The sequence below is a fragment of the Cupressus sempervirens genome, chromosome 7, assembly GCF_028749045.1.
Source record: "Cupressus sempervirens isolate cs-2001-9-10 chromosome 7, ASM2874904v1, whole genome shotgun sequence".
NCBI classification, from domain to species: Eukaryota; Viridiplantae; Streptophyta; class Pinopsida; order Cupressales; family Cupressaceae; genus Cupressus; species Cupressus sempervirens.
In genome coordinates this window covers 506138998-506164405 of record NC_143124.1, presented here as the reverse complement: position 1 = coordinate 506164405, position 25408 = coordinate 506138998, and the positions used below count along the sequence as shown (strand labels likewise).

Sequence of the window (25408 nt, the reverse complement as noted above, 5' to 3'; positions counted from 1 at the left end):
TATCAATAACCTTAATAGGACATGGTTATAGTCTAGGGGCATGTTTTACTTGTGGACAAGATGGTCATAGGGTAGTGATATATTTGTAGAGATTTGTTTCAAAGGATAGTTAGGGGAAAGTGATTTTCAAGCCTACTATTGGTGATGTAGGTAGATCCCATAGGGTTTTTCTAACAATTGATAACCATCAGGCTAAGAACCAGGGTACCATTATTGAGAGTACAGGTGTCTTGCATGGTATTTATACCTCTATACTATTTGATTATGGTGCTTCAGATTCTTTCATTTCCCCATGTCTGATTGAGTGATATGGGATAGTAGCAACACACCAAATTGATAGTTGGCATGTTGAGCTAGCTACATGTTCTAGAAGGATTGTGGACTCTCTTGTTCATGGATGTGTGTTGGATTTGAGAACCTTTATTGCCTCTATAGATCTTTTTATCCTACCCTTAGTATCTTATGGAATTGTGTTGGGTATGGATTGGTTAGCTTCCTAATAGGAGAATTTGTATATTTGGCATAAGTTGGTACAAAGTAGGAATGACATAGGTGGGTGTATTGAGCTTGTAACGGTCCAAAGATATGTTTTACTTCACATGATCTCAACTAAGAAGTTGAAGTACAATTTATGGTAGGGTTGGTAATTATTCATAGTCTCTTTTAATAACCTTAATCGATTAAGATTTGAGAGGTGTCTCTTGATGATCACCCACTTCTTCACAAGTTTGTAGATATGTTTCTAGATGAGATTCTAGGCATGCTAGCATAAAATGACATAGATTTATGTATTGATCTCATTCCTAGAGTGGAGCCTATTTCTTGAACACTTTACTATATGACCACTCAAGAGTTGAGTGAGCTTTATTTGTATGTACTAGATTGATTTTACAAGGGTCATATATTTCCTAGTGTATCCCCATGGGGTGCACTAGTCATCTTTGTACAAAATAATGATGAATCTTTGCATGTGTGCATTGATTATCAATAATTAACTATAAACGTGATAGTGAAGGTGTTTTTGTGCATTGATTACATATGTAAAAATTATTCAATGTATTTAACCCCTTTACTCTAAGAGTTCCTTAGAAAGGTGTGTTACATTTGGTATAAGAGCCCTTGTTCACATGTTGGGACCTCTTCTCTATGTTATGCTCCCACTGTATTTGGTGTGAGTGATGTGCGACTTTTATATATAAAGGTGGCTATCTTTCCTTTCTTATTTCCTTAGTATGACTTAGTTGTATGTTATATATGATCTTGACATATGGATGTGGTAAATGGAATGATTGTCAAGATGACCATGAGGAAGAGTGTCATGAGAAGGAGCATCAGGAAGAAAAATAAAACACAAATCACTCGAAGGACTGCAGGGAGGGTCATGGCATTAATGATGAAAATTCTTAATTGATTCAGTTAATACATGATCTTATCTTGATAGTTTGGGAGCTTGACAAGAGGAGTCTCACCATGGGGAATCTTAGTTATCTAAGATTTGAGAGCATGAAGAAATAAGATAGTGCGAGAATTCTTGATTTCCACATGGTTCAAGAGTAGATAAAATGAGAGATAAGATAGTGGTATATGGGGGTGCTATATGAGATCACATTAGAAATCTTATGAGGTCCCACCCACTTATATTTGATGGTATAGATAGTAATTTTGAGGTTGAGACTTTGTTGTTCGATCTTAAATGTTGCTTCCCTATGCACTCTTATGCAAGAAACATTAGAGGTTATCATGTCATTATACACCTTAGTATGAGTTTTGTGTCTACTTGGTGGCACATAGAGGATCAAAAGTTCCAATTTGATATTACAATTATTTCTTGGGAAATCTTTGAGGAGTAGTTATGTGAAAATTTCCTTTCTGAGCAGTATAAGGAGGCATGTACTGATGAGTTTCATGAGCTCTAAAAAGGGGCTATGACTATATATCTATAAGAGAATATGTTATTTGAGATGAGGTAGTTTTCCAACTATCATCATGATGAGCCTATGTCAGTGTATCATTTCGTTTAGGCCTCAATGGTTGTATTGTAGGGGACATTCTTGTACATCAATCTAGGAATCCTTTTTTAGCCCCCATTAAGGCAAGATTGGTTAAGGGTAATATGTTCTTTTAGTAGGATAGGTGCACAAATTCACACTGCACAACCTTCTAGGTAAGATGCACATAATACACATATACTGGTACATGAGCACCTATTAAAAAGGAACAACAAGAGGATCATGAGGGTAGAAGAGTTTATTATAAATTTTTAAATATATTTTGAATCCATTTGAGTCAAAATGTAAGGCTAAATAAAGCCATGTGTAGTATATTGTCAAAGTTGTCTAGTATCGTCAAATGATGTAAATCAACCCTTGGAAGGGTAAAATATTTTTAAAATGTCATTTATACTCCATTTTTTTAATGTTAGTAAGGGTTTTATAAATGTTATAGGTCATTTGTAGGAAAATACAAAAGTTGTCAATTATGTAATAAAATATTGTCATAAAATGTGATAATATAAAAAAGTTAATGTAAAAGTGAAGGTGAATGGTCATAGGAGGTAGATAATAGGTCAAAGGACTTGAAAAGGGATTAAAATATCATGTCTTGGTCTTGATTTATATGTTGTACATGTTGTATAATTTTGGAGAAGATTTGAAATAAGAAGTTGGATTTTGTAATTTTATTCCAATTTTTTTGAGTTATTTTTCCAGAAATCTGACTGTTAATTTTGTTGGCACAAGCACATATGAATAGATAAAGACATATAACTCATGTTTTTGGAAAGATATTTGAGTTATCATTAATTTGGTTCTGGTTTGGTCAAATTGCATTTAGATTTGAAGAAGTTATGATCGTTTGAGTGCATACTAGTTTGAATCTGATTTTCATGGTAGTGGTTTTGGCAAAAGTTTAATACTTGTATTGTACTGATTTTCTTGAGCTATAAATTGGGAGAAACATGTTTAACTCATTCATATTCAATATCATAAAATTAATTTGTTACATCTATTCATTTTTAAAATAGTTATAAATATGTATTTAAGGGATTTTGATGTTGTTCCAACTTATATATATAAGAGCCCTTTGTTGAAGCATCTTGAGTGCTAATTTCTACAATAAAGTGTTTCAAAAGGTGTATCCCTACATCATATTTGGTATCAAAGATCAGAAAAAGGTATGGGAAAAGGTGAGTTATGAGTTTGTTGGGGTTGTGACACGTTAAAAAAGAACTTGTAAAGTGACCAAAATACTAGGTTGAGTGGAATGAACCTAGATAGGAGAAAATGGTCACAAAAGGAGATTTATCCCATTATAAGAGGTAACTATTAGATGCATAAGTTTCATATTGGGATTTTTAGAAAAAGAAGAAGGAAGAAGCAAATAAAATAGAGGAAGAAGGAAAAAGAGAAGAGGAAGCTAGAATAAAATAAGAGATAAAAGAGAAAATAAGAATTCTAATGAGGGAACTTGAAAAAAATAAAGAGAATTTAGAGAGACTAAAAGACAAATTGAAGAAAAATATGGACAAGGAAAAATGTGATTTGAAGTAGTCATCCATTGAGGATACAAAGGTATGTTAATATGAAGTAGAGAGTCTGGATACCAATGAAGAGAAGAGTTGTCCATTGGAAGGATAAAGTGAACAAATTAATGTTGATATAAAAAGTGAGCAGAAAATAGTTGTTGATGAACCTTATGATGAATTGGTTCTTGAAGATATAAAATAGATGGGAGTGATAGTTATTGATGAGCCTTGTGATGAAAAGGTTCATAAAGATGGGAAAGAGATGGATGTGATGGTTGTTAATAGAACCATGGGATGACATTTGAAGTTAAGTAAGAAAGTGGTATGGCCTATCAAAAGGCTAATAGTAGCTACAAGGAAGAAGACTTATGATGAATTCAAGATGATAGAGGAGGATCAAATACTAATGATTTTTTCTCCATGTACGAATATATTACAACACGAAGACATTGAACAAAAGGATACTAGGGTTCATATAGTAAACCAAATTGATGAAATGATCTAGGAAGAAGTGCCATTTATTTTTCCTAATCCATTTATTATAGGTTTTGAGGGGTTTTACTTGGATACGTATGTGGAGAAGGTTTATGAGGACACACAAATAGATAACTTGGATACTTGGCAAGAGTACAAGAAACAAAGCCAAAGAATTGGAAGATGAGAAAGAGGAAGGACAATCCAAGGAACTTTGATTCTTTTATCTCTTGGAGTAGGATGCAAGAGAACCTCTTTAAAAGGACAACAAGATGATCCATTAGGATAGAAGACTTTATTATGATATTTTGAATCCATTCGAGTCAATATGTAAGGCTAAATAAGGTCATTTTGTAATACATTGTCAAAGTTGTCTACTATGGTCAAATGATGTAAACCAATCCTTGGAAGGGTAAAATATTTTAAAATGTTCATTTATAGTACATTTTGTTATGTTAGTAAGGGTTTTATAAAGTTTATAGGTCACTTGTAGGAATATACAAAAGTTGTCAAATATGTAATAAAATATTGTCATAAACTGTGACAATATGAAAAAGTTAATGTAAAAGCGAAGGTGAATGGTCATAGGAGGTAGACAATAGGTTAAATGATTTTAAAAAGAATTAAAATATCATGTATTGGTCATGATTTACATGTTGTACAAGTTGTAGAAGTTTGGAGAAGATTTGAAATAAGAAGTTGGATTTTGTAAGTTTATTCCAAATTTTCTAAGTTTTAATTTCTAGAAATCTGACAGTTGTTTTTGTTGGTACGAGTTATATGAATAGACAGAGACCTGTAACTTATATGTTTGGAAAGGTATTTGAATTAGAATTAATTTGGTTTTGGTTTGGTCATATTTCATTTTGGTCATAGGAGGTAGAGAATAGGTTATATGACTTAAAAAAGAATTAAAATATCATGTATTGGTCATGATTTACATGTTGTACAAGTTGTAGAAGTTTAGAGAAGATTTGAAATAATAAGAAGTTGGATTTTGTAAGTTTATTCCAAATTTTCTAAGTTTTATTTTCTAGAAATCTGACAGTTGTTTTTGTTGGTACGAGTTATATGAATAGACAAAGACCTATAACTTATATGTTTGGAAAGGTATTTGAATTAGAATTAATGTGGTTTTGGTTTGGTCATATTTCATTTTGATTTGAATAAGTTATAATCGTTTGAGTGTAGACTAGTCTGAATCTAAATTTTCATGGTAGCAGTTTTGGAAAAAGTTTAATAACTTTTATTCTACTAATTTTCTTGAGCTATAAATTGGGAGAAACATGTTTAACTTAGTCATATTCAATATCATAAAATTAATTTTTTATATCTATTCATTTAAAAAAGTTATGAATATATATTTAAGGGATTTTGATGTTGTCCCAGCTTACTAATTTGGTTCAAAATATATATATGATGTGTAAGAGTCCATTGTTGAAGCCTCTTGAGTGCTAATTTCCACAAAAAAGGTGTTCCAATAGGTGTATCTTCGCATCATATATAGCTCGTAGGATCTTCCCAAATACATTTAGTTCCTCCAAGGATAGGTCACTATCAACATCATATGCATCATCATCCTCAGGATCAACAAAGTGGTCATAGCGCATGTACCCCGAGAGGTAGAGACCATAATTGGAATTGTAATAGGTGATTTCAATCTAATCGGTTGTCTCAAAGTGTTTATATGGGTGCTAATAAAGGGAGTTATCACAGTCTAGTGCACCCTTGGTAGGACATGGTTATAGTTTGAGGGCATGTTTCACTTGTGGACAACATGATCATAACATAGTGATGTGTTTGTAGATAGTTATTTTAGGGACTAGTCAGAGGCAGGTGATTTCCAAGCCTACTATTGGTGTTGTAGGTAGACCCAAAATAGTTTTTACAATAGCTAATAATTGTCAAGCTAAGTGCCAAGACACCATTGTTAAGACTATAAGTGCATTGCATGATATTTCTACCTCTATACTATTTGATTATGGTGCTTCAAATTCTTTCATTTCCCCCTACTTGATTGAGCAATGTGTGCTAGTAAAAACACACCAAGTTGATACTTGGCACATTGAGTTATCCATAGGTTCTAGAGTGATTGTGGACTCCCTTGTTTATGGTTGTGTGTTAGATTTGAGAATCTTCACCACCTTTGTAGATCTTCGTGTCCTACCCTTAGGTTCTTATGACATTATGTTGGGTATGGATTGGGTAACTTCCAACCAGGAAAGTTTGGATTTTTGGTATAAGTTGGTACAATGTATGAATGACATAAGTGGGTGTGTTGATCTTTTAGGGATCCAAAGAACTATTTTAGTTTGTATGATCTCAACTAAGAAGTTGATGTACAATATATAAAAGGGTTGCCAGTTGTTTGTGGTCTTTCTTAATGACCTTGATGGATTGAGATTAGAGAGGTGTCCCTTGATGACCACTCACTTCTTCATGAGTTTGCAGACGTGTTTTTAGGTGATATTTTGGGCATGCCACCTCGACATGACATAAATTTTCATATTGATCTCATTCTTTGTAATGTCCCCTTTCTAGCATTCATAGCATGATGTTGTCGTTAGCCTATTTCCCCATAGTCCTGTAGGCTAACTAGGACATTAAACGGGCTTAGAGGCCATTTGGCCTAGACAGTTTCAGTTGCAGGTCTTTTGGAGGGGTTCTGGGGCAACTTTGGGCATACTTACTATTTATAGTAAGTCATCTTGGACATGGCCGGACATTCAGTCACAGTGGTATGTCGATGGTAATTGTTTAAAATCGACAGGAAAACTTATTTATCATTGATAAGATTTGTTATGCATTGATAAAGCCATTTTATAAAGTTAAATTTAAATATTTAACTTTATTAATGCATAGACTATAGTTTGTGGGAAATATTTAAATTAAAAGAGTTCCCTTTATTTTTATAACACATTGGAGACATAAGGTACATAAAGGGAGTTATGTTTTATCCCACATTGAGAAAACGAAGGATTGAGCTCTTGTGAGAACACTATAAAAGAAATGGAAGAGCTTTTTTTTTGTATGCTTGGATGAAGATTAATGTCATGTTGTTGGATATCTGATTATCAGGCTTGGAGGACGGAATCCCTCTTTGCTAGCATTCTCTTCGCTATTGGAAGACATAGTCAGGAGGATCAAGGGTGTTTTCACTTCAAGAAACACATTGGGTTTCATTTGGGGCGTTCGCATAAAGAAATTTACAAGGGTTTGAGGTGCAGATCTGAAGTTAGTTATTGCTATAGTGCCGCATGAACAGTATTTTTCTACAGTCGGCATGAACAATATTTTGCTACAGTGCGGCGTGAACAGTGTTGGTATCAAGTTTACTTGTTTTTCCGGCGGATTAGAAGTTTGGAGGGCTGCCGACTACATCTGCAAAATACTACGGCAACTAATTTCAGGTTTCTTCTGTCAAATTTTGATACTTTGCATAATAATTGTTGAATACAAGTCTGAATAGTTGTTGCAGCCTTTAAGGCAGCTGTGAGTGCACATCTACATTTAAAAATCACCCTTTATCAACAGATTGAAAGAGTTTCCAGATTTTTCATATACTGTTGAATGTGTGCCAAGTGTTTGTGAAAATGTTATGATGTGTAGTATGCATTTTAATGTCACTTCATAGTTGTTCGTAAATCTACTCATTGGAAAGAAATTTATTGAGGAAATCAGCTTTATGAGTTTGCATACAAAGTGTTTGACAATATTCCTTAAGTTAAATTTCTACAAGTCAAAGTTCAAATCAGGGGAGGATATTACAATGGTATCAAAGCTATAAGTCCTGCTATCCTGTGGAGGTCTTATAGGAAATTTGGAATTGGCGGATAGAGGGGAAAGTGTTTGATGAAATGTCAAAACACTAAAATCAAAGCATTTATGTTTGAGCATGCGATAGGGGCCTTATAATTTCCGCAATACCAGAGCAAGACAAAGTAAGAGTTCAGACCTACAAAGCAAACAGTCTAGTTCATCCGTACAGGGGGGTATAGAATCCAGTCATACAGACATAGCGGAGGTATTCTTTGATCAAGACAGCAATATGGGTGACCGAGATGACAGGAATACAAGATTAGGTGGAGGTGGGAATGCCGGTCCAGAGCCTGGAGAGGAAATATTCTTACAGTTATTAGAGACCTTGGTATAGGGTCAGCGAGTAGTAGAACAAAGAGCACAGGAACAGAATCAGAGATTGGATCTTATGATGCAGATGATGGCTCATCAAATGGGGTTGAATGCTAACATGGGTGGAGGAAATAATCAGAATGGTAACAATTAGAATGGAAATGATCAGGATGGGACACATAATGGAGATGAACAAGTTGGGAACAATTTCGGTCATGCACCCCAGCGAGCTAGGATAGTGAGTTCAAGGCCCATGATTCCTACATTTCCTCCTAGAGCTCCAGAGCAGCTCGTACCAGAGCCCCAGATTACTGATATACAGGACCAGTTGAGGAGAGATTGGGAAGCCGGAGGGCCAGATTTTACTGCTGCAATTACCTTTAGGGAGTATATGGATGTGCGGATGAAACATATGCCACATGGACATGACAGGAACCAGAGCTATGAGCTACGGAAGAAAGTAGGGAGACTTGAGTTACCATATTATGATGGCTCAGGAAATTCTACAGCAAGAGCTTGGGTTCAAAAGCTTGACACATACTTTCAATTGAACCCTATGCCCGAGGAAGAAGCTATTAAGTACGCAGCAATTCATCTGGATGGGTTAGCACACGAGTGGTGGCATCATGGTATGGTCACTATGGAACATGCACACATTACCTCATATGTGGAGTTTACAGAGAGGCTGATTGAACGTTTTGATAGGAAGGATCCAGAACTCCATTTCAAGGAGTTAGCTCAGCTTAAACAATGGGGATCATTGGAAACATACATTTTAGAGTTTCAGAAACTTGCAGTGTTAGTAACAGATGTATCTGAACGGAGGATACTAGTTCTATTTATGGATGGGTTAGTTGATCCGTTGAGAGGGTGGATTAAAGCTCTCAACCCTCCCACTTTGTAGGAAGCCATTAAGAAAGCTCGTGACATGGATTCTTCTTCATCTTCAAAAAATAAATTCCAGGCAAAGAGTTTCCCTTCAAGGAAAGATAAGGACAAGAAACCTTTTCATAAAGAGGTTCAGCCAGCTAAGGAGGAAAGTAAGAGGTTGGACAATGAGACACTTAATGATCTCAGGAAGAAGAAGCTTTGTTTTCATTGCAGGGAGCCTTGGGATTTGTCACATAAGTTTCCATTGAAAGCAAAAGCTAAGCAGATGGAGTACTTTTCAGCCGAAGAGTCAGTAGATGGAGATTCAGAGCAGTCATCTGAATCAGATGGAGATGATGATAGTTCTTCACAGGAGGAAGCACGTGGTGATAGCATGATAGCTCAGTTGTCAAGTATACAGGAGGCCGTCACTTTCAGAGTTAGGGGAACCTTGGATGGACAGAGAGTTGTGGCACTCATTGATACAGGGGCGACACATAACTTCATTGATGAGAAGTTTGTGACACACAGAGGGCTACATACAAAGGAGCATAGGGGATTTAAGGTGATGGTTGCCGATGGCTTCAAAATTGAATGTACCAAGAAAATCTCCAACTTGCAGCTTCGTTTGGGAGATTATGACATGACAGGAGATTTCTTTGTGGTCAACATTGGTGATCAGGATATGGTGCTTGGGATGAACTGGATGAAGTCTCTGGTAGAGTTTACATTTAACCTTGAGAAAATAGAAATGAAGTTTGAGGCAAATGGTAAGAAGATAGTGCTCAGAGGTTTGTCAAATGGGAGACTTCGAGTGGTGTCACTCAAGCGGATGCAGAGTTTCTTTAGACATGATCAGGTGCAGTGGGCAGCAGAGTTTAGAGTAATGCTTGAGATGACAGAGTAGCATAAACAAGAGTATCCACCTGATGTACAAAAAATAATAACCAAACATACTAAGGTGTTTGGTGAGATACCTCCAGGGAGACCCCCGGATAGGGGAATCGAGCATGTTATTGAATTAGAGGAAGGGGCTAAGCCAGTTATCATCACACCTTACCGCCATCCGAAGAGATGTAAGGATGAAATAGAAAAGGCAATTAAGGAGTTGATTGACATGGGGCACATATGGCCAAGCAAAAGTCCTTTCGCTTCTTCAGTAGTATTGGTGAAGAAGAAGGATGGTACGATGAGGATGTGCATTGATTATAGGGAGCTAAACAAGAAGACAATCAAGAACCGATACCCTATCCCGCGCATCAATAAGCTTATTGATGAATTGCATGGTGCATGCTACTTCTCCAAGATTGATTTGAGATCCGGCTACCATTAGATATGGGTTAGAGAGGTGGATGTGGAGAAGACAGCTTTTAGATGCCACTATGGACATTTTGAGTTCTTAGTCATGCCCTTTGGGTTGACAAATGCCCCTGCCACTTTCTAGTCCTGTATGAATAGAGTGTTCAGAGATCAGTTGAGGAAGTTTGTGTTGATATTTTTTGATGATATACTGATATAAAGTCGTACTTGGGAGGAACATTTGAAGCATATTGATACAGTGCTCAGTATTCTAGAGAGGGAGTCATTATATGCCAAGATGAGTAAATGTGAGTTTGGGATGACAAAGTTTCTCTATTTAGGGCATATTATTAGTGCAGGAAGTGTTCGGGTTGATCCAGACAAGATCAGGGCCATTTTGGATTGGCCACCACCAAGGAACACTTCACAACTCAAGGGATTTCTCGGGCTTTGTGGGTTCTACCGCAGATTTGTGAAGGGATTTTCACAGATAGCAGCACCACTTACAGATTTGACACAGAAAGATAGTTTCAAGTGGTCAGAGAGGGCTCAGGATTGTTTTGACAGGTTTAAGGAGCTGATGAGTACATGTCCTATTTTAGCCATTCCAGATTTCACCAGGCCCTTTGAGTTGTAGTGTGATGCCTCAAGAGAGGGCATAGGAGTTGTTCTCATGCAAGACAAACACCCCATCGCATATGAGAGTAGAAAATTACGAGGTGTGGAGAGAACCTACAACATCTATGACAAAGAGATGCTAGCAATCATGCACGCGCTAGCTAAGTTCAGGCAGTACTTAGTGGGAAGCCGGTTCACAGTAAAAACAGATCATAATAGCTTGAAACATTTCCTTGGACAAAAGGACCTTAATGACAGGCAACAGAAATGGGTGAGTAAATTACAGGCCTATGATTTCGACATAGCCTATGTCAAAGGGAAGAAAAATATTGTTGCAGATGCTTTATCTAGAAGACCTCATTTGCTTGCTGTTGGGATAGTCATGGATGATTGGAGAGAGATGATCTTGGCAGAATATGCTAAGGATAGTTGGGCATCTAGCATTATTGAGGGAGCTATTCAAGATAGTCGATACACTGTCGTAAATGATCCGATCATCTACAAGGAAAGGATTTATTTAGTACCCAGGTCTGCTATGAAGCAAAAGATTTTGAGGGCATTTCATGATTCACCAATGGCAGGACATCCCAGATTCTTTAAGACATATTGGCAGGTGAGAGAGCGCTTCACTTGGAAAGGACTCAAATCAGAGGTGCTTCAGTTTGTGAGGGAATGCCCTGTGTGTCAGCAGAACAAATAGGAACATTCTTTTTTGGGTGGTTTACTACAGCCCCTACCCATACCAGAGAAGAAGTGGGATAGCATTTCCATGGATTTTATCACAGGCCTCCCCAAGGCACAGGGTCGAGATTGTATCTTTGTTGTGGTAGAAAGATTGACGAAATTTGCACATTTCTTTGCAATTTCGTCTACATATTCAGCAGCACAAACAACAGAACTATTTTTTCAAGAGGTATTCAGACTACATGGGATATCACGGAGCATAGTCAGTGACAGAGACAGCAGATTTATGAGCCACTTTTGGCAGGAGTTGTTCAGGTTATGTGGAACAGAGCTCACTCCGAGTACCAACTACCACCTCCAAACTAATGGGCAGACAGAGATAGTGAACAAATGGGTTGAGGGGTACCTTCGAAACTACATTGCAGGAGAGCAGAAGGCTTGGGTGAAGTGGCTACATCTAGGGGAGTACTGCTATAATACCTCTTTCCATATGTCTATTCAAATGTCCCCTTTTATGGCACTGTACAGGTATGATGCTCCTAATTTTTTGGATTTGTTATTTGGGGACAGCAAGGTGCCTAAGGCCAAGGATACTTTGCAGGAGTGCCAGGACATTATGCGATCCTTGAAGGAAAATTTGCAAAAAGCACAAAATCAGTAGAAGCAATATGCTGATCAGCACAGGGTTGAGAGGTCTTTTGAGGTGGGAGATATGGTGTACCTCATGTTACAACCATATAGACAGTCCTCTCTCAAGAAGAGTGGAGCAGAGAAATTGAAACCACGCTACTATGGACCGTTCAAAGTAATCAGGAGAGTGGGCGAAGTAGCTTATGAGTTGGAGTTGCCTGCAGACAGTAAAGTGGATAATGTGTTCCATGTGTCACGCCTTAAGAAGGCATTGGGTCACAATGTGGTGCCTTCAGTAGTATTGCCACCTCTTGATGATGAGGGAAAGCTTATCTTGGTTCCCGAGGCCATACTTGACTCCAGGGAGAGGGTGCTTCGCAGGAGGACTATCAGGGAGTATCTAGTGAAGTGGAGGAACCTACCTGTCGAGGATGCTACTTGGGAAAATGAGCAGATATTGCAGCATCCAGAGCTAAAATTGCTTGAGGACAAGCAATTTTGGGAAGGGCGGACTGTAATGTCCCCTTTCTAGCATTCATAGCATGATGTTGTCGTTAGCCTATTTCCCCACAGTCCCGTAGGCTAACTAGGACATTAAAGGGGCTTAGAGGCCATTTGGCCTAGACAGTTTCAGTTGCAGGTCTTTCTGAGGGGTTCTGGGGCAACTTTGGGCATACTTACTATTTATAGTAAGTCATCTTGGACATGGCCGGACATTCAGTCATAGTGGTATGTCGATGGTAATTGTTTAAAATCGACAGAAAAACTTATTTATCATTGATAAGATTTGTTATGCATTGATAAAGCCATTTTATAAAGTTAAATTTAAATATTTAACTTTATTAATGCATAGAATATAGTTTGTGGGAAATATTTAAATTAAAAGAGTTCCCTTTATTTTTATAACACATTGGAGACATAAGGTACATAAAGGGAGTTATGTTTTATCCCACATTGAGAAAACGAAGGATTGAGCTCTTAGCTTTTTTTTTGTATGCTTGGATGAAGATTAATGTTATGTTGCTGGATATCTGATTATCGGGCTTGGAGGACGGAATCCCTCTTTGCTAGCATTCTCTTCGCTGTTGGAAGACACAGTCAGGAGGATCAAGGGTGTTTTCACTTCAGGAAACACATTGGGTTTCATTTGGGGCGTTCGCATAAAGAAATTTACAAGGGTTTGAGGTGCAGATCTGAAGTTAGTTATTGCTATAGTGCCGCATGAACAGTATTTTGCTACAGTCGGCATGAACAACATTTTGCTACAGTACTTCGTGAACAGTGTTGGTATCAAGTTTACTTGTTTTTTCGGCTGATTAGAAGTTTGGAGGGCTGCCGACTACATCTGCAAAATACTACAGCAACTAATTTCAGGTTTCTTCTGTCAAATTTTGATACTTTGCATAATAATTGTTGAATACAAGTCTGAATAGTTGTTGCAGCCTTTAAGGCAACTGTAAGTGCACATCTACATTTAAAAATCACCCTTTATCAGCAGAATGAAAGAGTTTCCCGATTTTTCATATACTGTTGAATGTGTGCCAAGTGTTTGTGAAAATGTTATGATGTGTATTATGCATTTTAATGTCACTTCATAGTTGTTCGTAAATCTACTCATTGGAAAGCAATTTATTGAGGAAATCAGCTTTATGAGTTTGCATACAAAGTGTTTGACAATATTCCTTAAGTTAAATTTCTACAAGTCAAAGTTCAAATCAGGGGAGGATATTACATTCTTGGAGTAGAGCCTTTTTCTTGAACACCTTACAATATCAACACTCAGAAATTGAGTGAGCTTTATTTGTAGGTACAAGATTGTTGTCCAAGGGCCATATTTCTCCTAGTGTATCCCCATGGGATGCATATGTCATCTTCATACATAAGAAGGTTAAATCTCTACATTTGTGCATTGATTGCCAACAATTGAATATAAAGGTGATGGTGAATGTGTGTTTGAGCATTAATTAGATATGTAAAATGTGACAATAAAATTACTATTATACTTATGCAACATAGAAAATTAACTATAAAAAGATCTATTTTAGTTTTTGTATTGTTTTGACTTAATTATAGTTTTAGGGATCAAGGATGCAATTTGATATATTTGTTGTTTGATACACCTAGTTATTTCAAATTGATATAATAACATATTTAGGTAACCTATAGGAATGCTCTCCTTAGTTAAGTTGAGCTCAAAACATAGGAGGGATTCATCCATTCTCACAGTCAGCCTTTAACCATTTAAAGTTTTTCCATGAGCCTCTGTTTACCTTCTTGAAGACAAGCCCTTGGTCTTAAAGAGGAGAAATATTCCAGGATTTAAGTTTGTTGATTTAAGACTTAACATATTTTTTTAACATATAAGTAAGTTCAATTAAATGGATTATAAAAGGGCCCACTTGATGGAAAAATTAACTTTGAGTTTTAGAAAAGTAAGAATTAAGTTTGCAATACTAAGGTTGACCCCATGATCATAGAAATAATATTTGAGTAGACATATTGGGGATGTACTTTATAATTGCACATAATAAGTGCCCTTAGACATCTATATCAAAACATACACTCATAAGTATATAATAAGCCTAATAAGCCTAGTTGTGTGTGTGTGTGTGTGTGTGTGTGTGTGTGTGTGTGTGTGTGTGTGTGTGTGTGTGTGTGTGTGTGTGTGTGTGTGTGTGTGTGTGTGTGAGAGAGAGAGAGAGAGAGAGAGAGATACCTACAATTGACCGTTTACTACTATACACATGTATGTCGTTCTTATTGATTCACTCAAACTAAATATGAGATAAATTATTTGGTATATAAAACATAAACAAATGTCTAAAATTCATCATTGTACTCTATTAATCCAAATAACTTCTATCAATTAAGGACATTAGTTTCCCACAATCCATCACATCATAAGCACCAATTTCTCGAAATGATAGAGTTGTCCATTGGAAGGATAAAGTGAACAAATTAATGTTGATATAAAAAGTGAGCAGAAAATAGTTGTTGATGAACCTTATGATGAATTGGTTCTTGAAGATATAAAATAGATGGGAGTGATAGTTATTGATGAGCCTTGTGATGAAAAGGTTCATAAAGATGGGAAAGAGATGGATGTGATGGTTGTTGATAGAACCATGGGATGACATTTGAAGTTAAGTAAGAAAGTGGTATGGCCTATCAAAAGGCTAATAGTAGCTGCAAGGAAGAAGACTCATGATGAATTCAAGATGATAGAGGAGGATCAAATACTAATGATTTTTTCTCCATGTACGAATATATTACAACACGAAGACATTGAACAAAAGGATACTAGGGTTCATATAGTAAACCAAATTGATGAAATGATCTAGGAAGAAGTGCCATTTATTTTTCCTAATCCATTTATTACAGGTTTTTAGGGGTTTTACTTGGATACATATGTGGAGAAGGTTTATGAGGACACACAAATAGATAACTTGGATACTTGGCAAGAGTACAAGAAACAAAGCCAAAGAATTGGAAGATGAGAAAGAGGAAGGACAATCCAAGGAACTTTAATTCTTTTATCCCTTGGAGTAGGGCGTAGGAGCACCTCTTTAAAAGGACAACAAGATGATCCATTAGGATAGAATACTTTATTATGATATTTTGAATCCATTCAAGTCAATATGTAAGGCTAAATAAGGTCATTTTGTAATAGATTGTCAAAGTTGTCTACTATGGTCAAATGATGTAAACCAATCCTTGGAAGGGTAAAATATTTTAAAATGTTCATTTATAGTACATTTTGTTATGTTAGTAAGGGTTTTATAAAGTTTATAGGTCACTTGTAGGAATATACAAAAGTTGTTAAATATGTAATAAAATATTGTCATAAACTGTGACAATATGAAAAAGTTAATGTAAAAGCGAAGGTGAATGGTCATAGGAGGTAGACAATAGGTTAAATGATTTAAAAAAGAATTAAAATATCATGTATTGGTCATGATTTACATGTTGTACAAGTTGTAGAAGTTTGGAGAAGATTTGAAATAAGAAGTTGGATTTTGTAAGTTTATTCCAAATTTTCTAAGTTTTAATTTCTAGAAATCTGACAGTTGTTTTTGTTGGTACGAGTTATATGAATAGACAAAGACCTGTAACTTATATGTTTGGAAAGGTATTTGAATTAGAACTAATTTGGTTTTGGTTTGGTCATATTTCATTTTGGTCATAGGAGGTAGAGAATAGGTTATATGACTTAAAAAAGAATTAAAATATCATGTATTGGTCATGATTTACATGTTGTACAAGTTGTAGAAGTTTAGAGAAGATTTGAAATAAGAAGAAGTTGGATTTTGTAAGTTTATTCCAAATTTTCTAAGTTTTATTTTCTAGAAATCTGACAGTTGTTTTTGTTGGTACTAGTTATATGAATAGACAAAGACCTATAACTTATATGTTTGGAAAGGTATTTGAATTAGAATTAATGTGGTTTTGGTTTGGTCATATTTCATTTTGATTTGAAGAAGTTATAATTGTTTGAGTGTAGACTAGTCTGAATCTAAATTTTCATGGTAGCAGTTTTGGAAAAAGTTTAATAACTTTTATTCTACTAATTTTCTTGAGCTATAAATTGGGAGAAACATGTTTAACTTAGTCATATTCAATATCATAAAATTAATTTTTTATATCTATTCATTTAAAAAAGTTATGAATATATATTTAAGGGATTTTGATGTTGTCCCAGCTTACTAATTTGGTTCAAAAAATATATATGATGTGTAAGAGTCCATTGTTGAAGCCTCTTGAGTGCTAATTTCCACAAAAAGGGTGTTCCAATAGGTGTATCTTCGCATCATATACAGCTCGTAGGATCTTCCCAAATACATTTAGTTCCTCCAAGGATAGGTCACTATCAACATCATATGCATCATCATCCTCGGGATCAACAAAGTGGTCATAGCGCATGTACCCCGAGAGGTAGAGACCATAATTGGAATTGTAATAGGTGATTTCAATCTAATCAGTTGTCTCAAAGTTTTTATATGGGTGCTAATAAAGGGAGTTATCACAGTCTAGTGCACCCTTGGTAGGACATGGTTATAGTTTGAGGGCATGTTTCACTTGTGGACAACATGATCATAACATAGTGATGTGTTTGTAGATAGTTATTTTAGGGACTAGTCAGAGGCAGGTGATTTCCAAGCCTACTATTGGTGTTGTAGGTAGACCCAAAATAGTTTTTACAATAGCTAATAATTGTCAAGCTAAGTGCCAAGACACCATTGTTAAGACTATAAGTGCATTGCATGATATTTCTACCTCTATACTATTTGATTATGGTGCTTCAAATTCTTTCATTTCCCCCTACTTGATTGAGCAATGTGTGCTAGTAGAAACACACCAAGTTGATAGTTGGCACATTGAGTTATCCATAGGTTCTAGAGTGATTGTGGACTCCCTTGTTTATGGTTGTGTGTTAGATTTGAGAATCTTCACCACCTTTGTAGATCTTCATGTCCTACCCTTAGGTTCTTATGACATTATGTTGGGTATGGATTGGGTAACTTCCCACCAGGAAAGTTTGGATTTTTGGTATAAGTTGGTACAATGTATGAATGACATAAGTGGGTGTGTTGATCTTTTAGGGATCCAAAGAACTATTTCAGTTCGTATGATCTCAACTAAGAAGTTGATGTACAATATATAAAAGGGTTGCCAGTTGTTTGTGGTCTTTCTTAATGACCTTGATGGATTGAGATTAGAGAGGTGTCCCTTGATGACCACTCACTTCTTCATGAGTTTGCAGACGTGTTTCTAGGTGATATTTTGGGCATGCCACCTCCACATGACATAAATTTTCATATTGATCTCATTCTTGGAGTAGAGCCTTTTTCTTGAACACCTTACAATATCAACACTCAGAAGTTGAGTGAGCTTTATTTGTAGCTACAAGATTGTTGTCCAAGGGCCATATTTCTCCTAGTGTATCACCATGGGATGCATATGTCATCTTCATACATAAGAAGGTTAAATCTCTACATTTGTGCATTGATTGCCAACAATTGAATATAAAGGTGATGGTGAATGTGTGTTTGAGCATTAATTAGATATGTAAAATGTGACAATAAAATTACTATTATACTTATGCAACATAGAAAATTAACTATAAAAAGATCTATTTTAGTTTTTGTATTGTTTTGACTTAATTATAGTTTTAGGGATCAAGGATGCAATTTGATATATTTGTTGTTTGATACACCTAGTTATTTCAAATTGATATAATAACATATTTAGGTAACCTATAGGAATGCTCTCCTTAGTTAAGTTGAGCTCAAAACATAGGAGGGATTCATCCATTCTCACAGTCAGCCTTTAACCATTTAAAGTTTTTCCATGAGCCTCTGTTTACCTTCTTGAAGACAAGCCCTTGGTCTTAAAGAGGAGAAAAATTCCAGCATTTAAGTTTGTTGATTTAAGACTTAACATATTTTTTTAACATATAAGTAAGTTCAATTAAATGGATTATAAAAGGGCCCACTTGATGGAAAAATTAACTTTGAGTTTTAGAAAAGTAAGAATTAAGTTTGCAATACTAAGGTTGACCCCATGATCATAGAAATAATATTTGAGTAGACATATTGGGGATGTACTTTATAATTGCACATAATAAGTGCCCTTAGACATCTATATCAAAACATACACTCATAAGTATATAATAAGCCTAATAAGCCTAGTTGTGTGTGTGTGTGTGTGTGTGTGTGTGTGTGTGTGTGTGAGAGAGAGAGAGAGAGAGAGAGAGAGAGAGAGAGAGAGAGATACCTACAATTGACCGTTTACTACTATACACATGTATGTCGTTCTTATTGATTCACTCAAACTAAATATGAGATAAATTATTTGGTATATAAAACATAAGCAAATGTATAAAATTCATCATTGTACTCTATTAATCCAAATAACTTCTATCAATTAAGGACATTAGTTTCCCACAATCTATCACATGGTAAGCACCAATTTCTCGAAATGATAGTGTTGAAATTGTTTGCATCAACATTTCGATTTGTGATCCATCATCAAGCTATAAGAGAAAAGGATACATTGATAAATCTTGTATTAGAATTTTTCGCATCAACTTTTCAAATCACACTCTGTGATCCATCATTAAGATAGAAGAGGGAAGGATCAATTTATAGAAGAAAGAAGGATCAATTTATCCTTCTCTTGTATTCTAATGATGGATCACAAGAATGTTTAAATGTTGATGCAATTTATTGATCCTTCTCTTCTATTATAATGATCCTTCTCTTCTATTATAATGATGAATTAAAGAATGTGACCCAAAAAAATTCCAACACAATTATTTCGAAAAGCTGGCGCCTACTAGCTTCCATCAAAATAAATATCATAGATTTAAGAATCCAAAAGTGGCAGCAGATTGGTAGAGGCTGTTTTGCACATACTTTTCCCACCGTTCAGTGTTAAACGGCGTTTTATACGGTGGTTCGAGTGGGGCGGACCTGTAAAGTCATTACACATCTGTGTTGTACGCCTTATTACACTCCGGATGTTTGAAAACGGTGGATCTGTTTTTGTGCGCTGCCTTTCTCTACCGACTTCTTCTAATTTTATAGTTTATAACTCTGCAAACTGCAGTTCTCAAGTTTCAAAGAGACTGATTGGATTGAATTTGTTTTTTATGCATATATGACGATACTTAATTTTGACGGTCGATCCTAACGGTTATCTATTTAAAATTGTTTCAGTACTAGCTCAAGTAGTATATGTTGCTAACTTTGGTACCTTTGGTGGAATGCTTGGAGCAGACCTTGTTGGTACATTCCTTCCTTGTTTTCTTTTTAGGTTTGCTTGGGGAGTGCCCTTTCTACCGCCTCTTCTCTTCAAGATGCGTGTGTTGCTAGTCCATAATTTATTCTTTTGCATATTTGGTTGGAGAGGAACCGAACCAACAAATATTTCAAGATGTCCAGATTGGAGTCATGCAACTTTGGTGGAAGATTACCCATTCTCTATAGGAGACAACTCAGTCTAAGTGTGTGTTAGATAGGGTATGGTTCCTGGTGACCTTGCCATTTGTAATCGCCTCAATTTTTAGCTTCATGGAGGGGCCCTAGTGGTTGCGGGCCAATGGTTTTGCACTTTTCCTACAGAGACTAGGCGATAGGTGAAGCAACAAGTGAATCATGAGGGGCATTGGTCACCTCCTCCGCCTAGAGTTCTAAAAGTCAACATTGATAGCTCTTCACGAGGGAATCTTGGTCCTACTAGTATTGGAGGAGTGGTATGGTCTACCTTGGTGAAGTCCAATTTTTTTTTAAATTTTAATTTTAATTTTTTTTTTCAGTGCATAAAGATTGTCATACTAACAGTCTTATGGAGGCTCTAACAATTTCACATGTTGTGGAACAATGTTGTCTGAGAGGATGGCACATAGTTATTTGTGAGTCTGACTCCTAAGTGGTTGTGAACTTTCTTACTTGGCATCTCACTTCACATATGTATCAGATTTTCCTCTTGTGTAGCTCTTGGAGTCTATTCATTTTCACTTACATTTCTTGGGAATGGAATGTAGTTGCCGATTGCTTGGCTAAATGGGCTTCTGATCATGTGCAAGATTGGAATATTATGGATAAGGGGCAATTACCCCCTCAATTAGCTATTGAATTCAATGATCTTGTTGGTAGGGATAGAGCTCCTAGCTAAGCTCTCCCTCTTGTATCCTCTTGTATCTTATTTTGTGTTAATAAAATTTTACCCCTCTTTTAGTAAATTTTGTTTTTGATTCCGTACAAGAAGTGCTTAATTATGCTACAATCAAGTTAACACTTTAAATGAATTTTGTGACATCTCTCTAAAAATACAGTTCTCTTCAAAACATGATATAATTTTTTTAAAAGAATTTTTATTACCCAACTCTATATTATTTTGTCATAATAAATCATAAAATATAATTTAAATTCTTTATGTAAACAAATTATATTCAAGCTACAAAAATTTCTATCCCTATTCACACCAATTATATTGTGTTAAATCTAAAAATAAGATGCAATAATAATAATAACAATAATAAAGTTCACAATCCTTTCCCAAAGTTAAAAATAAAATCAAAAAAATTAATCATAAACTTTTTTACTGAAAACAGACATCTCAAAAGAATTCTTGTAGGAATTAGAATAAATGTTGGCGTTAGACATTTGAAACTTATATTCCTCAATTCAAACTGGGGTAGACCTGGCAACGGCACGAACACGGGGTTTTCACTATAATTTAGTGTTGGCACTACTACTCAAATTTTTTAGCAGTACAACGGGACAAAAATCTGTAAAAGCAGGTCAGAGACCATCAATGTTTAGGCCGTGCTGTTTAGTTGGAAAGCGTTCCCTCCTCGTTATCTCGTTCCCCTGCAATGGATGCCAAAACTATATAAAAGCCAGTCCGGGCCTATTAAAAACCCAAGCTTTATTCATTCACTTCATAGTTCAGTGCATCTGGTAATACTTACTACTGCACATCTCGAAGATGTTGGAATTTATGTTTTGTCTTCTCTATGGCGTCATTATTCTTTGCTGTAACTGTGCTGCTGCACCTGTGAAAAATGGCAAGTTCATCTTCGTCCACCTTAGTTTTCATTTGAACTTCAGTTTCTGGTTTTTGTTAATGGTTCAGTGTCTGTACATTCTGTGAAGTTCACTTTCTCTATTTTATATGGGATTCTTCCGTTTCTGTGTTTTGTTTGAACTTCAGTTTCTATTTTCATATTGGGTTCTTCGGTTTCTGTGATAAAACGAGGTTCATTTGTGGGTTTTTATTTTGTGTTCCGTTTGTGGTTTCTGTATGGGGATTCAATTTCTGTATGTTACATTGGGTTCTTCAGTTTGTGGTTTTCAGAATCTGTTTTTGTATGAGGTGAACAGGGTTGCTGATGAACGGGAACTTCGAGTACGGTCCGAAGGCATCGTCGATGAATGGGACACAGATCGTGGGATCGAACTCGCTGCCCTTCTGGAAGATCAGAGGGTTTGTGGAATACATAAAAAGTGGGCATCACCAGGGTGATATGTTAGTTGTTGTTCCCCAGGGAGCACACGCTGCAAGGCTGGGGAACGAGGCGCAGCTGAGCCAGAGAATACAAGTGAAAAAGGGTTCTCTTTACTCACTCACATTTAGTGTGGCTCGAACCTGTGCCCAACTGGAGACATTGAATGTCTCTGTTCCACCAGAGGCAGGGGAGCTGCCGATGCAGACGATATATAGCAGCAGCGGATGGGATTCATACGCGTGGGCTTTTCGACCGGCATACAATGTGGTGGACATCATTCTGCACAATCCAGGCGTGGTGGAGGATCCTGCCTGTGGCCTCCTGGTTGATGCAGTCGCCATTAAGGAGCTCTTCCCACCTCGATATAAATGGGGTATGCTAATTTTTCTTTATTCTGGTAACGGGTTTGTTTTCCTCTTGCTGACATTGAGTTTATTTTCCTGTTGCTGACATTGAGTTTATTTTCCTGTTTCTGATAATGAGAGATGATGATAGTCTTTCATTCATTTTTTCCATTTTTTTGTGGAACTAAAAGTATCTTTAGAGACATTTTCTTACAGTACTTGTGATATAGCTAGCTGTTGGATTTAGTTCTCTAATTTTACTTCCAGATTGATTGATTTGTGTTTAATATAGCGGTTGGAGAGAACCTATCTCTTATATTGTTAAAGATTCATCAGATCTTAGGTGATGTTTAGAGATGAAGTTTTGCGTCTTCGTCAAAAGCTACCCATCTAAGTTTTCATTCTTTACAAAGCTTCTTTGGTTATAGAGGCTACCCATCTGATTTCCTTATTTGTAGTTTTCTTATTTAACCGTAGATTTTTTCTCTTATCTGTAAACAGCAGAACTAAAACAACAGTGTTACCAAGGGATTGTCCTTATAAGACTCTGGTTTTTAGCCAATTTCATCTTTCAGCGAGGTTTAAAGATCCCATCTTTATATCATCCAAATGCAAATAAGTGTATCATTTATTCTTACCACTCATGGGTTCCTGAAAAATGTATAAGAGAGTAAAACTTTTTTTCTTTTTTTCCCAGGTGATTTGGTAAAGAATGGGGATTTTGAAGAGGGGCCTCTGGTATTCCGCAACTCTTCGTATGGAGTTCTTCTGCCTCCCAATGCAGATGATCGGAACTCTGCCTTACCCGGGTGGATGATAGACTCTCTCAAATCTGTCAAATTTATCGATGCAATGCACTACGCTGTACCACAAGGCAGAAGAGCAGTGGAGCTCGTGGCAGGCAAAGAGAGCTCCATTTCACAGATAGTGAGAACAGAGGCGGGGAAGACATATCTGCTGAGCTTCACGGTTGGAGATGGAAGCAATGCCTGCAATGGCTCCATGATCGTGGAGGCCTTCGCAGGGAAAGATACTGTGAAAGTGCCCTATGAATCAAAAGGCACAGGGGGGTTCAAAACTGCCCAACTTTCATTCAAGGCTGCTTCTGCCAGGACTACAGTGGCATTCTTCAGCACATATTATCACATGAGGAGTGATGATTCCAGTTCTCTCTGTGGCCCTGTTGTGGACAATGTTAAGTTGTCTCTTGCTTGATCTACTTCTCTCTAAAGCAAAACCTAATATTTATGCGATGAAAATGCGGCACAACTGAATCGATTGAGATGAAGAATGTATCTGTAGAGCATTAAGATTGTTATCGTAGACTATATGTTAGCATTAAGTCTGTAGGTGTCTGTGCCCACAAATCACCTGTTATTTCATCCACACCACTGCTTCTCACATGGTGATTAAGATGAGATGCCCATATGGAAATCAAAAGTGCTCTTTTTATTCCCATTGTTCCTGAAATCTCTATGGCTCACCTGTTATGTGATTACTTGCTTTGTTATCTTGATTTTTCAAATAATTAGTTACAGATAGCAGTTTTCTACAATTCGTTAAATTGCTTGTTTAGTTTTCAAAGGGTAGATTGTATATCAACATTTTGTATCAAACTTTTTAATCTATTATCAGGATGAGAGAATTGAAAGAATTTTTTTTTAATGTTTTTGAATGTTTGATTATGATTGAGTCGATTATTATGATTACACTGTAATCTGAAACATTGACTGAGAGCAGAAGTACTAATATCTATTTGGACTGTGGAAGTCTATTTATACTAATAATTATTGATTGTTTTATGTCTCATTGTATATTTTTAATTGTGACCAGTAGTTTTTAGTTTCAATTGTGTGAGAATGTGGAGAGCTGTACGTGTAAGCTTATAGCTTTTGGCTTTGATTATGCGATTATGCTAGTGATTTTAACATCTACATTTCTAATCACACTCTTTTGAGTATTTGCATCTTTGCCACTGTCCTTGTGGTGATAATAGATTCAAAACGTTGATGCTAAAAATGCTAATACAATCAAATCTAGAGATTTACATGTACATTCTAATATGGAGAGCTATTAGAATTTAAAAATTAACTTCAAGTGTGTGAACATGTAGAAAACTATCATAAACAAAAATGCCATCAAAATTATTATACATGTATTTGAAATAATATATCCAGAACAAAGAATTAACAAGACACCTATTTTACCAAAAGTTGTTCATTATTCTTTTTACTATTACATTGACATTAAAATTTAATAATAGGTGCATTAATGTTTATCTTATTTAATATTATGATTTTATAAATGAGAAATGAATTTTATAATATCGTAACTCCATATAAAGATATACCTTTCAAAATATTATAAAAGATTTTGTTAATAAAATTTAGAAATATATATTAAAAATATTAAATATAAATGTTTGGTAAATTTTTTAACTTGAGAATGGTACTTGGATTTTATATTAAAGTGTTTTGACTTAAATCTTACTCATAATCATAAAATCTAAAATTGACTTGTGACAAATCATTAATGTTTTTTAGCTACCCAACATTTAAGAAGAATATCCTCTGTATGGTTTTGTTACAAGACACTTGATCACCATGAATTTAGTAGGTTTTTAGCATTTCTTAAGATGAACATATATCATCTTTTAATTAATTGTTTGAAGTGGCCATCAACTTTAAACGGCTAAATTTCTCCCAGATATGGTTTATACTACTATAATGACAACTTTCTAAATTTAGATTTTTTTGTTTTAGTTTTCTCTATCTTTTGATTTCTTTTGTAAATCATATTGGGAAAATTGTATGCAAATTGGCC

General features: G+C 35.8%; 1 protein-coding gene across 1 annotated transcript; it reads left to right on the top strand.

Annotated features, from left to right (window-relative positions):
- The first annotated feature begins 21656 nt into the window (after nucleotides 1-21656).
- LOC149547747 (BIIDXI-like protein At5g11420) lies at nucleotides 21657-24043 on the top strand. Its single transcript, XM_089791814.1, has 3 exons — nucleotides 21657-21800; nucleotides 22117-22614; nucleotides 23283-24043. Exons 1-3 carry the CDS (start codon nucleotides 21722-21724, stop codon nucleotides 23798-23800), a joined length of 1095 nt encoding a protein of 364 aa, XP_089647940.1. The 5' UTR covers nucleotides 21657-21721; the 3' UTR covers nucleotides 23801-24043.
- The last annotated feature ends 1365 nt before the right edge of the window (nucleotides 24044-25408 follow it).

Excerpts from the sequence above, each read along its gene's own strand:
- LOC149547747 (XM_089791814.1), top strand. The coding sequence starts at position 21,722 with ATGTTGGAATTTATGTTTTGTCTTCTCTATGGCGTCATTATTCTTTGC. Across the intron at positions 21,801-22,116 it reads TGCTGCACCTGTGAAAAATG|GGTTGCTGATGAACGGGAAC; the intron begins GCAAGTTCATCT and ends TGAGGTGAACAG. Across the intron at positions 22,615-23,282 it reads CCCACCTCGATATAAATGGG|GTGATTTGGTAAAGAATGGG; the intron begins GTATGCTAATTT and ends TTTTTTTCCCAG.